At 39.7% G+C, this 14,437-nt stretch overlaps 1 protein-coding gene across 2 annotated transcripts; it reads left to right on the forward strand.

Moving 5' to 3' along the window:
- The first annotated feature begins 12 nt into the window (after nucleotides 1–12).
- CENPN (centromere protein N) lies at nucleotides 13–13,235 on the forward strand. 2 transcript variants are annotated; one of them, XM_083452640.1, is made up of 11 exons: nucleotides 13–394; nucleotides 2,452–2,632; nucleotides 5,279–5,324; nucleotides 6,775–6,834; nucleotides 7,636–7,712; nucleotides 8,087–8,263; nucleotides 8,497–8,598; nucleotides 9,557–9,614; nucleotides 10,127–10,239; nucleotides 11,614–11,737; nucleotides 12,729–13,235. In XM_083452640.1, the coding sequence occupies exons 2-11, from the start codon at nucleotides 2,462–2,464 to the stop codon at nucleotides 12,839–12,841; spliced, it is 1,041 nt and encodes a 346-aa protein (XP_083308766.1). In that variant the 5' UTR covers nucleotides 13–394; nucleotides 2,452–2,461; the 3' UTR covers nucleotides 12,842–13,235. The 2 variants fall into 2 exon arrangements, with proteins under 2 accessions (XP_083308766.1, XP_083308765.1); XM_083452639.1 differs by having other exon boundaries at nucleotides 149–309.
- Nucleotides 13,236–14,437: the final 1,202 nt, after the last annotated feature.

Raw genomic sequence — 14,437 nt, forward strand, 5'->3', positions numbered from 1 at the left:
TCCTGCTGCAGCTGATAGCACATTATACTAACGCCGGCACAATCGAAACAGGAGACGAGGAACGCTAGGGGGCTTCTGTTGACTATCGCGGTTCGAGCTCTGCGCAGCCGCCAACGCGGTGCATGGCACCGCTAGGGCGGTGATTGGCTTTGGCGGACGAGAAGGCGGCAGCTGATTGGCTGGTTCAAAGCTGAGGGGACGGTTTGGCGGCCGCGGCGGGCGGCGGCAGTCGTGAGGGCTTCGTAAGCCGATAAAGAAGATGGCAAAGAGGCGGCGGCTGAACGCCAGTGATGGGAAGGACGGGGCCGAGTAAGTTCGACTTGAGGGTGGGGGAGCGCCGCTGAGGTAACAGGGGCTGCCCTTTTCCCTCAGAAGAAAGCGAGCCGGGGAAACGGTACGTTGTAAATCAGTCAGTTTATTTTTATCCGGCTCTTCCTCCGAGGAGCTCGGGACGGCCATTAACATAGTGGGATCCCCATTTCGTCCTGGCGACAACCCTGTGAGGTAGGATAGGGCCGGGAGAGGAAGTCGCAGCCAGTGAGAGCTTCGTGGCCGAGAGGGTTTGAACCCGAGTCATGGCCTGTGGGCCTGGGGTGCCGGATGTCGAGCCCTCCTGGTGTTTGAGACTGCAGCTCCCATCAGCCCCAGCCAGCAGGGATAAAGGGCATTGGAGCCCCGCCCCGTAATCCCCAAAGTAATGTCAGTGAGTGGGTTGGAGTGTGGGAGAATGTTGCTGCTCATTGATGAGGATATTTTCCAAATTGTTATAGATCTGGGGGGATCCCCCCAAACTCTAGGAATAAATAACTATTAGGAGTTTGATTAAATGGGATGTGGATTAAGACACCAACTTCACAGCTGTGCCAGGCAGGGAATTCCTGGACTGGCTTATGCAAACCAATCTGGTGGAGCTACGGCTATCAAAGGTACAGTAGAGACGGTTAACAACACAACGAAACTTCTCCCTTGCCCCCAGGTGTGAACTGAGACTGGGGATTTGGGAGGTTGCCAGGGTAACAGCTCTGGGGGAGGGCTAGGTGAAGAAGGATAAAAGAGCTGAGATCCATCATTTGGAGGGTGCTGGCTGCAGGCTACTTATGCTGCTGCCTTTTGAAATGACTATGCTGTAAAATCTGGACTTCCTCCATGCAGACTGAAGGTGTGAATAGGTGAATAAACCATATTTCATAAAGCATGACATTCGCTGCCATGTCTTCTATTCTCCAAAGGGACATAGACCCCATGTGTGTGCCTAGGACCCCATGGGCTCTTGCCACCAAGATGCTCGGAGACTCTCTGTTATTTTGCATACTTCAAGCATTTTTATATTCAATAACATTTATAGACCACTTGATTGTAAAAACAAAATACCCTCTTACAAAAATATATCTTTCAACAACTCTCAGAAGAAAGTAGGGTCCAGTGTACGCTTATGTTGCACTGCTCTCACAAGAGTAAAAGCCAGTATAAAGTGGCACTTACAGTGCCAGACTAAAAGCAGGTATCTGATAGTCCCAGATTCACATCCTCATTCATCCACAGAGCTCACGGAGAGTAACCATGCACCAGTCACTTCCTTTCTCAGCCTGGTCTACCTCACAGAGGTTCTGTGAGGATAAAATGCGGGGAACATGTATTTGGAGGAATGGCAAGATAAAAATAGAATGTAGATGTAATTGAACTGCAGCTTGCATCATCCCTGATTATTGGCGGTGCTGACTGGGGTTGATGGGAGGTGGAGTCCAATAGGATCTGGAGGTACCACACTGATTACCCCTGTTGTAGTAGTGTGTCCTGTACTGGCTTCTGAAGCAGGTTGATGTAGCCAAAACACAGGAGAAAATAAGTATTTAATATCTACCTGTTGTGGATAGGATGACTGATTCACAGTAGGTTCTACTTTATATACTTTACCACTGAGAGCTTTCTCAACCTATACTTTTGTGAACATAATTTTGTAAATATTATTATCCTACCCTCTTAATTATATTTTCAAAACTCCTAAGCCTCTAAAACTTTAGCTCATCTCTTATTTGGAAGGTGTTTCAACCCTGTAATTATTTTAGGGTTGTGGCTGGGGTTTTTGAAGCTTTGTGATACCATTCTAAGATGAAGCCAGACTTGTAACAGGATTCCAAATGTGGCTGCAGCAAATACTGTACTTATAGTAGCCTTTCAGTTTTTGCCATTTTCAATCTTTTTCCTACTAATTGTTAATATTGGATTTACCTTTTTCACAGCTGCTGTATGCTGTCTATCTTAAGTCTGTAATGCAGGCATCCCCAACCTGCGGTCCTCCAGATGTTTTGGCCTACAACTCCATTGATCCCTGGCTAACAGGACCAGTGGTCAGGGATGATGGGAATTGTAGTCTAAAACATCTGGAGGGCCGAAGATTGGGGATGCCAGGTGTACTGTATCTGAATGTTTAATCTCTATTTTATTTTGAAGGGTCTTCATTATGGATGAGAGAGTAGCTGAATACATTAGAAGAACTGTGCTGCGAATCCCACGTTCCGAAATGGGGAAAATGCTTGCCACATGGGGGTTTCTGTCTGAAACTCAGCTTCAGTCTTTAAACATCCATCAGCTAAAGGAAAATGTGTCCCAAGAAGTAGTTCGGCTATGTGAGGTGAGAACAGTATTTGAAGGATCATTGTGAAATTTGTACAAATGTCAGTGTTTTTTTCTGCATAAAATAAAAAACATGCTTACTGGGAAACATAGTAGTGTACTATTTAAGTACTATGACTGTACTATTGGTGGTCTTTGTTTTTAAATTACTTTTAATAGGAGTTGGTTTCTTAATACTGAAATCTTTCTCAAGTGCCTTTAATAGAGGACCCACCAGAGCTTTGGTGATGTCTTCACCCTAATAAGAGGATGAGGCGGTGATGTGAGTATCTCTGGTCAGGGACAGAGGGTGGCACTAGGGAGGGAAATGTCATCGCGCCACTCCTTGGTGTGTGGAGTGCCGCAGGGCGCAATTCTCTCCCCGATGCTTTTTAACATCTTTATGCGCCCCCTTGCCCAGATTATCCGGAGCTTTGGGCTGGGCTGTCACCAATATGCTGATGACACTCAGCTCTATCTGCTGATGGATGGCCACACCGACTCGGCCCCGAACACACTGACCAGATGTTTGGAAGCTGTAGCTGGATGGTTTTGTGGGAGCCGATTGAAACTAAATCCTTCGAAGACAGAGGTCCTATGGCTAGGTCGGGATAGCATGGGGATGAGGGACCAACTCCCTTCTTTTGTGGGGGCCCAATTAGTGCCATTGCCTTCCGTTAAGAGTTTGGGTGTAATCCTTGACGCCTCCCTTTCCATGGAGGCGCAAGTTACAGCAACAGCCAAGGCGTCATTTTTCCACCTTCGCCGCATCAAGCAGTTGGTCCCTTACCTTTCCCGTCCCGACCTGGCCACAGTGATCCATACGACGGTCATCTCCAGGCTTGACTACTGTAATTCGCTCTACGCAGGGCTGCCCTTGAAGCTGTCCCAGAAACTCCAGCGGGTACAGAATGCTGCAGCGAGGCTCCTCACGGGGTCTCTGCCATGGGAGCATATTCATCCAGTGCTTTTCAAGCTGCACTGGCTCCCGATGGAGTACAGGGTCAGATTTAAGGTGCTGCTTTTGAACTTTAAAGCCCTTCGCGGCCTAGGACCCTCGTACCTACGGGACCGCCTCTCCTGGTATACCCCACGGAGAGTCTCAAGGTCCATAAATAACAACACCCTAGTGGTCCCAGGCCCTAAGGAAGTTAGATTGGCTTCAACCAGAGCCAGGGCCTTTTCAACTCTGGCTCCGGCCTGGTGGAACGCTCTGCCTCATGAGACCAGGGCCCTGCAGGATCTGATTTCTTTCCGCAGGGCCTGTAAGACAGAGTTGTTCCGCCTGGCCTTTGGCTTGGAGCCAATTTGATTCCCTCCCTCCCTCTCTTTCTTTTTTCTTTTCCTTCTCCTCCTACAATGAGGCTACATTTTAATATTTTAATGTTCCATTATTTTAATGTTGTATTTTACTTTTGTTTTTTATTTGTAATCATTCATCTTGTTTTTATTATTGCTTGTAAGCCGCTCTGAGCCCGGCCTTGGCTGGGGAGGGCGGGGTATAAATAAAAAAAATTATTATTATTATGGGAGCGTGTGTGAAAAGTAGTGGTCTTTGCAGTGAGAGAATTTTGAATGCACATTTGAGGGGGCACATTTTTCTTACATTTATACCCCATCTTTTTTCAGTCACTATTATTCCTTGCATGAGCAATGATGTAGAACAGGCTTCCTCAAACTCAGCCCTACAGTTGTTTTTTTGGCCTATAACTCCCATGATCCCTAGCTAGCAGAACCAGTGGACAGGGATGATGGGAATTGTAGTCTCAAAACATCTGAAGGGCCAGGCTTGACGAAGCCTGATGTAGAAAATAGCACTGGCTTTGACCTTTGGGGTGCATATCTTCTTGTTCCAGTTCTGAGAACTGGAGCATACTGTATCTTCTTGCTCCAGTGCTGGAGTATAGCAGGGCAATGTGATGGAGCTCCTTTTAGCACCTAATCCAGAAATCAGCGCTGTGTAACTGGAACCCTGGGGACAGGGCCAAAAACCCCTCCCGCTGACAGTCTGTTACAAATTGTACATGTTGTATGGTAAATGTGTCCTTGGAGCAATTGTGGTGAGGCTCAGGGATACTTTGGCTGTAGATACATTTTGATTTGTATAATGATTCTGCAGAATTTCAACAAAATCCATGACTGTTGCAGCCCTTGTTGATCTGTGATGGAGTGCCCCCAGTTTCTTGTCAGTGAAGCAACTAATGAATGACTAATAGATTTTACAGATTCAGATCTTAATAATGAAACAATATTATTTTAATACAAATGCAGTTTTTAACCAGATCTGGACATAAGAGTAAGCCATGAACCATGGTTTACTGTGAATGAGTAGCATGCTGGTGCATGCAGCTCTTTCACATCCACCCCCTCCTCCATGCTTGGAGAAAACAAATCAGGGCATAGACTTGGTTTTATGTGGGAACGAATGCTCACACATTTGCTTACCTGTTTAGCGAAAACAAACCACTAATGCTGGTTCGCAAGTAATACAAGGTTGCTGTTCTACTTTGTTTTCTCCTAACATGACATGGAGGGGAGGGGGCTGGTGTGAAGGAGCAGCATGCACCAGTACATTTGGAAAAAGCCGTGGCTTACCATTGTATGCAATTTGGGCCTATGTAATATTGTCTAACTTTTTTGATTAGTTGTTCTTATTGTCTTGAAGGAAAACCATGCAACTATCCAGCATGCAGCAGATCTAGACATCATTTGTAAGTGAAGTGTTTTCTTATATTTTGTTGTTGTTGTTGTTAGTTTCTGTTTTAGTATAAACCAGTTAGATTTTGGATAAGCACTCAGCACTTCCTTTTGATTAAATTAATATTTGTCTTGTCGAAAAAATAAATCATTTAACTTTTAGGTAATACAAGGTAGCTGATCACTCCCCTTTCCTCTTAATTTGATGTTATTGTTTTCATTACATAGTGATACTAGGCCAAGCTATCCATGTATCATCTTTAGAAGACAAGAGTCCTCTCCAACCCAGTAATTGTGTTTAGCCAGTAATCGTATTCCCCAATGAACATTCCCAAAGCAAAGAAGTTTCTACTAGACTAAGATTTCATTTCTTTGCAGTATAGTAGCTTGAATTACATTTAGAGCCAGATAAAGAAATGGGATGCTCTTTTCAACTTAATCCTCTGTTTATTTACAAGTGTCACTGTTTAATTTGGCTTACTGCCACAAGTGTTTATAGGATTACAGTACTATTAAATGGTATTTGCATAACTCACTAAATCCAAGATTGAATATTTGTCAGAATCTGAAGGTTTGAATTCCTTTGTGATCTGAAATCAGTAGTATTTGGTAAACATTTACATTGCAGCTATTTATAGTTTACATTGTGAAATGTTAAAATGTAACTACAGTACCCCAGATCATGCATTGATTTCTAGTTTGCTTCAATTTTTGAAAAGTAAATGGAGGTTGAAAGAATCTATATCCAATGTCAAGTTAAGGAACCATAATTTCTCCTCCTCTCATAATTTGGAATAAATGTTTGGGTAAATATTTGCTCTTTATTGTATTCACATTTCTTGTAAGCTGCTTTATGGTAGAAATAACAATAAGAAGAAATAACTAGTCACTTGCAGGTTGGATTTGGCTCCTGAAGAAATTTTGGGCACAAATGGCCCTATGCAAATATAATCAGAATGATATTAAAATTTGCTGGCAATTATACTTGTTAGGGAAGTAAATTTTGGCTGCATAAAGGGATGAGGAAAGTGGGAGTATCTGTGTACAGTATTGTTTAGTAAGCCAAAATGTATGACTTAGAGTTATCTGCAAATGTGGCCAATGAGAATAGTATGTATCTGCACTATTTGGAAATCTGTTTATATCTTACCATTTGAAAACACATGTCCTATTTCTGTGAAGCTCTTAATTGTTGGGTGGAACCAGTTTTATTATATGGAAACTGATCATCCATGAAAAGGGTTGGGTTGGATTGTTCTAATCTCCAGAATGTGTAATAGATATCGGTTCCCAAGCATACAGAACTTAGCCATCCTTTCTGTAACAAAGAGCAAAACTGTTGACTAATCAGCAAAATGAAATATGAAATTCCTGTATTGTGTAGGGAGGAGTTGCTAGCTTATAACAATTATGGATTCTTGTGTTAATAAGCAATGCTGTTTATTGTCAAATATTTTTCCTCAGACAACTACACATACAGGGACAAAAAGCTTTGGACTGTTTATCAAATGACAAAAGAAGGTGGTAAGTGTTTATAATTATCAAAAGCATTATATAAATAAGTGAAGTGCCCAGTTATCTCTTATAGTGTTATTTTGCTTATCCTCACTTTAAAGTGGATTATGTCAGCTATCTTATAAAACTTGCTGGAAACATCTAAAATTTTGCTGTTTTTCTTGCAGACCTTTGACTGTTTAGCAGAGCTCAAAGGGTTGGGTTTTTCTTAATGCTACTTAAAGGCCAAGATATACTTCTTCCTTCCATAATAAAACATTTCCCCCAGGAAATGAACAGAGCAATCTAACTGGGATGTGTGTATTTATGGATCCACCTCCATATCCTAAGCCTCACCAACTCATGCCAGCCAGGGTGGCAGATTAGTTTTCATTACACCAGCTCTAGACTTGCTTTGAGGAAAGAGCAACTTTATTATGCCCTTTCCAGAACTATTGTCTACAACAGCCATTCCATCCTATAGGAGAAGGTACTGCAGGATCTTTCCATAAACTCTGTTGGAAGATCAGAAACTTTGGCCCCTTCTCTCCTTGAATTCCTGTAATTCCAGGTGATCGTTATAAGAACTGAGAAACAGTGACTAAATTTTATTTCTCTCCCAACCCTTTTTCGTTTTGTATTTCATATTTTTGATTGCATTCATGAGGGCAGGGATATGAGACCGTCTCAGAAAAGTTTTTTAACTAAAGAGCAGGATTTTAAAATTATTAATAATAAATAAATAATTTGGTATTTTGCATGATTGAACTAAAATAATGCAAGTTATGTTTGGAATGAAGCTTATTTTAAAATGTTTTATTTTATTGGCAGGTGATGAATATGACATTTTTGACTTGGCAGATTTTAAAAAGAAATTTAAAAGAAGTCTTCAGTCAGCTTTGAAAAATGTGAGCATAAACAATGCTAATATTTTAGGTTCTCTTAAATGTTTTGTTATCCTGTTGTATAAAAATAATATAAATTTATAGTAATTTGAAACTAAATGGAGAAATGTCTGCCATCTATCCAATTTAGCAGTGATCATTGGGTTTCTTTTTTTTTTTAAATGCAGTATTTAGTATCATATTGGAAGGTAATTAGGTGTGCTTCATATCTCATAACTTCTTTGTATACATTGTAGAAACCATTGTGTTAAAGTAGTTCATGATGTGTTTGCTGCCTTTTGTAACACACATATAAGAAACAACTATGTCTATACTTCTTGGCCTTTAAATATAGGGTTCAGACTGCAATATATATTTTTCCTTTATCTTTACCTCAGGTAACTATCAGCTTTAAAGAGTTTGAAGACAATGCAATTTGGATTCGCATTGCATGGGGAACACAGTATACAAAGCCCAACCAATACAAGCCATCCTATGTCGCTTACATTTCACAGACGCCTTATGTGTTCATATCCAGCTCTAGAAATAAGAGCTGCAAACCGTTACTTTTGCAGGTAAATACATTATGTCTGGTAAAGATTTGTTTTTCTGTCATCTTCAAGGTAATTTCTAAACTTAGATGTAGTAAGAGTGAATGAACAAGCAACTAGAAATTACTGCTCAGTTGCATGATATCCTACAGAGATGTATACTCTGAAATTCAATATCAAATTCCAATTCTAAAACAAAAATAATGGAACAACTCTTTCAACGCCAACTAAACTAGCACCTTCATTTTTAATTAAAGGCTCTGCTGATTGCCGCCAGTTACAATGACATCCATGAAATGGACCTCCGAAGTCGTCATTTAGACTCGCTTAAAGATATTTTACTTAAGCGATGTAGCCAGGTGAGTTATTTAAGTATACTATTCTAAGTCAAATCTTGGCGGGGGGGTGGGGTTAAAATCTTAGGCCTGCTTCTAAAATTCTCAGGAGGTAAGGAAATTTTCTCCTTCAAAGAGATTGCTTATAGTGCTACAGAGCTGTACAGTCTTACAATCAGGAAGAGATGATAAGGGCCAGAATTAGTTTCCCTCCTGCTTTTAGAGCCATTATTGAGTTTTTATCATTTCTGTCTGTTATCACTTAATCTCCAAATATGCCATTGAACTGCTTTGCATTACATGCTAAGCTGAACCTTGCTAAGTCACTTTGCTCCTCCCCTGTCCTTTTTGCTATTGTGCTGAGCCAAGGTTTGGCTTGATGTGCTGTCTGAACTGTGGCTTGTGGTTAAGATCTCTGTTCACTAACCATGAGCTGTAGCCAAGGTTTGTTCTTGGCTACATTTCATGGCTATTGAAGAGAGAATTGAGCCAAGGGTCCTTCACTGAGCACTGGAGAGAAGGAAAAATACTTGATTTAGTCTAATGTTCAAAGCAGAGGTTGTGGTTTGTTTTCCTCTAAACAAACCACAACAAGAAGTCAGCATTTTTAATATAAATCAGATTGCAGTTTTGTGATGCTAAGCCAGTGATTTGGTTTGTTTCTTCATAAACTAGAAGGAGGAGCAAAACAGCCCTGATGGAGTCATTAAGCATAATATATAGTTAACAGTTTCTCATGGCATGCAGACTGGGTCTTAAGTCAGTGAACTTGGAATATTGGTTGTATACAAAGTCCTACTTGGAGTAGACCCATTGAAATTGATGGACCTAATTTGGTCATGCCCATTCACTTCAGTGGGTCTTCTCCAAGTAGGACAAGCATTGAATGCTATGCAGTTTCATACAATCACTCATTAGAGGCAAAAAATACACTAACAATGTTCTATCACTATTCTATCTCTCCATGGACCCCCTCCTCCAGAAATTTCAAACACATCACCCACAACCTCAACAAGAACGAAATTGCATTCTGCAAAGAGGTACCCATAATATCTTGGTTTAAAACTCTATATAGCAAAACAGTTTATTTAAATATTAAGAAGTCTGGCCATTGTAAGGAGGCCCATGTTTACCACATGACTATCGGTTTTGGGGTGCCCATATCCCCTGTGTGTGCACAGGAAGTGGTTCAGCAAGTTGTGCACTAGTTGGAGAGGTTTATCAATCTTCTAAAATATTTAAATAAATATTCAGAAACTTCAAATAGTGGCTAATATTTATCTTGCATGCATTAAACTCACAGCTGGAGGTTCATAGCTTTCTCTGGTGTTGATCTGTTCACTTTTAGTATGTTTGTTATAGAGTAAATGAATGGGGGGGGCACTGCAGCACAATTCATATAGTACTTCAAGCACACAACAGTGAACTGTGTGTGTATGTCTTACTCTGTTGCATCATGACCTTTACATCTTTGGAATTCTGTTCAGTTCTGAATGCTACTTTGAAAAGGATAACATTTTACATGAGATTTTATATGGTTCTGTACTTTCAGTGGATCCAAATATAGTAAAGGAAGATAAACTTAAAAAGGAAAGAATTGAAAGAGTTAATGAGGAAGCCTTTGGTGATAGTCCTCAGCCAAAACTGGAGTTTGCACAATACAAGGTAAAATTATATTTAATGCATATTATATAAATTTAATGCACAAATATACATTTATTATGTATATGTATTCTATAGAATTTATTTTTGCACAAAACAATACTTAGGGCTGAAGTGTCAGTTAACTACTTAGATTAATTGAATAAGACTATTTGATCAACTGAAAAAGGTGCCATTAATCAGATTAAAAAGAAATACATGAAACTATATGGTAGACACCATCTCAGGGGAGGTACTTCCCTGTGTAAGATGCAGAAACAAGTTCAGTTTTTATTCTGTTTATTCTATTACTACTTCAATCCCATTTGTTTACTCAGAAGTAAGTTCCTATGTTTAGTTATAGTTGTTTGTGGCCTAAAATTCATATAATTGACTAAGTTTTCTATTTCTGCAGCAGCCCTGCAATTTTTAAAAGATAGGCCAACTGTTAGCGTGCAGATTTCATTGTACTAACTGAAAGAGTATTGATTTGTTCCTCAGTGTTGCATGAGACCATTCTAATACTGTATAGACTGCTTGAAATACAGTCTAAAACCCTGGGCTTAAATGGCTTACTTTTCTTAAATGAACTGTTTTACATGCACACGGGATTTCCAGCCGTGCATGCAGATCATTACCCTGTATACAGAATGGTGATATTCCTTTGATGTTGTAATTGATACATCATGGTCTTGAAATGTTAAAGTACTTTTCTCAATTCACAACAACCCTAGAGGATCGTGTACTGAGACTGAAGTAATTCTTACGCTTTTTAATTGAGCCAATACTGTAGCAATACTGAGACAGTAAATTAGAATATGTAGCTTAGTGCAGTGATAAAAATGCAATCAAAATTGCTGCCGGTGTTTTGGGTTCTATAAAACTATGAATGAGGCTGTTTTAGGCATTGTTGCCTATTTGCCACAGGGGGGCACTCTTTGGTTTTTTTTTAATGCACATCTATTGAACCTGTTTTATTTAATGTCTTTGTGACAGAAGGCCCAAGTAAAGCAGAGTTTCATGATACAATACAGGTAGAATTCCACCAGAGTGATATAGTTCTCCATATGTTGAGCTCAATCTTCACTGATTGGCTCTGTGTGTGTGTATACACACAAATACTTAAGAAAACATAAGTACTTTGAAAAATCAGATTGTAAAATCTGAAAAAGTTGCTGTTCCTGTTTGTCGATTTCTTAAAGAAAATGCATAAAGCTCTTTTAAAATGAGGTGCAGGAAAGGATAACTTTTGAATTCTGAGTGGATTCTGAGTGTAATAATCTGTTGGCTGAAAACAAAGTGTAGTTTTAGCACTTTGAACTGTAAAAATAATTATCGGCTTATTATAAGCTACAAAGAGCGCTTTTTTATAAACCCATTCATTGATTTGGCTTACAGCTTGAGACTACGTTTAGAAATGAACAAGGAAATGGTACCTTGAACAATAAAGACCCGTTTAGATGTATGGTCAAGTTTTCTAGTCCTCATCTTTTAGAGTCACTGAAATCCCTAGCACCTGCCGGTAAGTGTTCCAGTGTCTGAGAATGCACACTCATAGTATTATGTTTTGTATGCTTATCTGGTGCATATGGATTCCATAGAAGCAGTAATTCCTGAGTTTCAGTACCACCACTGCCAAACCTATTTTTAATCTTTCAAAGTTTTAAAACTGGTTTAGGCTTTAAATGACAGCTGATAATCAGACAACTGGCAAAATATACTCTGTTTCACTTGTCAGTACAGTGGAACCTCTACTTACGACGTGATCAATTCCAGAGGTCTGTCCATAAGTCAATCTGGGTCGCTGGTAGAAGCGCTGTTGTGTGTGGCAGCCGCTTTTGTGCATGCATGAATCGCAGCAAACCCGGTATTTACTTCCGGGTTTGCCATGGTCGCAACTTGGATCAGGCCCAAGTAGAGGCAGTCGTAAGTATAGGTTCTACTGTATTTAAGTGCCAAAAATTGATTTGAGGAATATTGGCTGTGCCAACATTCCAGCATAAGCTAAGATCCAGGCAAATGATTCCATAACATCTTCAGAGCCCTTAAGCACTGCAGCTGAATGTTCGTACTTCAGTTCCTATCGCTTGACTTGCACAGGGGAGTGAGAAACTGAAATGTATCAAACTATGCTAGCAGGAGACATTAGGGGCTGAACTTGACTAAAGGTCCCCTAGTGTGGGGTAGGGAACTATTGGACCAACCCCCATGACGTCTAGTAAGTAAGGCAAATTATGAGAGTTGTAGTAAGCATGGCTAATTAAGGGTCATCAGTTCTCCAGTACTGGTCTAGTGTAACATACCGAGGATTATAGACTATTATAGTGATCTAGAATAAAAGGCAAGTGCATAAACCAAGTGAAGAGCTGTGTTTAAAAGAAAAGGCTTATGTGACCCTTAAAAGACAGGTCCCACCAAACTGTTTTGTTCTTTGGACAGCTGTACTTTCAAGGCAATATGGAACCATATGCAAAACTTAGAACTGATTCTAATTTTGTTTTCTTCTATTGTAGGGCTGGCAGATGTTCCCCCCTCACCATTACTTACTTGCATCACCCAAAAAGCCAGGAACTATTTTAGAATTAATGAGAGAAAAAGTGCACTATCACAAACCCTTGCAAGCTAATGGCATTTTTAGACAAAGGAGTGGATTACTTATTTCTCTTCAGCAAAATAAAACAACATGGAATGTATTCCTATAAACTTCTTACACTTCCGTTGGTCAGATTACAATATGACATCTTAGCAGGCTGTAGCCTGCTAGCTGGTGTGACCTGTTGACCAGAGTCTGTATGTACTTCCTGGACAATGAGTAGATGAACTTCTTTAGCAAATAACTGAAGTTAGATGTAATATCAAAGTGCTTGATTGTTTAAGCAAATGAAAGTGTTACTTATTTTTAACTTTAAAGGCAACTTTTCAAAATTCTTATTGATATGGTATTAAAATTATAATAAACATGGTGCTTGTAATATTAGTTTTTAAAATAGCTGTGTGATTAAATAAATGAAAGCTTATAACTGCTTGTGTCCAAGTTTTTTCACAAGAGTAAATAAAGCTATTACATTTAATACAGTAGTGTGCTTATCGAAGAACTGGAATTAGTAATGCATTTCCTTGTTCTCTAGTCCAGTGGCTTACACATTCTTGCTGTTTTACCCCCAAATGTAGTCATCTGTAGTGATAGTGATATGATGCATACAAAACTCAAGTTGTGTACAGTATAATGAGACAAACTCTGAAGCAGCCACCCCCTCTGAATAACAAAATACCTTGATTCAAAGCACTGCAAAGTCTGAGCATGTAACTGGCCCCATTATACTGGTAGCATCTCTTTTATATCAAGTATGTGTGCCTCTGTTGAATTAGAATCAGATTTCCAAAGAAGATTGAGAGACAGCATATTTTAGAGAATCAAAGATTTATTTACTATAGATGTAAAATCATTATTTTGAATTTTTAAAGGTTAAACACTAACATTAATGAATATTTAATCCAACTGTTAACGGTATTCCTTCTTCTTTAATATAAGCCTTTTTTAGATTTTCTTCCTATTCTTATTTAATGTCCAAACCTGTTTTGAAGTTAATTCACATGTACTCTCATTTTGACTTGGAAGAAAATCACAATTTTATAGTACAAATTTGGAAAAATAAATACAGTAAATAGACAAAAGTACAAAGATTCACAACATGTTTAGGGGTATGTGCACTCCTGTGGTCCCCCCCCCCCCCAGAAAAAAGCACTGTGTGTACATATAAATTTGAGTTCATTTAACAAGTAGATTTGGAATGTAGAGATCTGTATTCCAGTGTTAATGACATCCATAGCTTCATACATTTGGTAAAATTAATACTCTTTTTTTTTGCTTTGTCCCTGTGTAAAATGGGATTGAGTTCATCTGAGGATGTACACATGGGCGTAGGCAGGGGGCAACAAGGCAGGGGTTAACAATCTGAGGATGTACACATGGGCATAGGCAGGGGTTAACGAACTCAGGATTTGCCCCCTAACATGAAGCCTGTCCACCTATAAACCCTGGCTACGCCCATGGATGTACACAAGTTGCAAACAAACTTTTGTAAATGACAAAAGAATTTCTACCTATCGGTTCTCAGTTGCGGTCAGGCCTCAAAACCCAAGATCTTTCATATGCGAATGCTGAATGGGGGCGGGGGGTAACCACCACCCTGTTTTGTCCACACTCTTATCAATAAGCCAT

Source organism: Podarcis tiliguerta (genome assembly GCF_965153285.1).
Source record: "Podarcis tiliguerta genome assembly, chromosome: 8".
Lineage (NCBI taxonomy): Eukaryota > Metazoa > Chordata > Lepidosauria > Squamata > Lacertidae > Podarcis > Podarcis tiliguerta.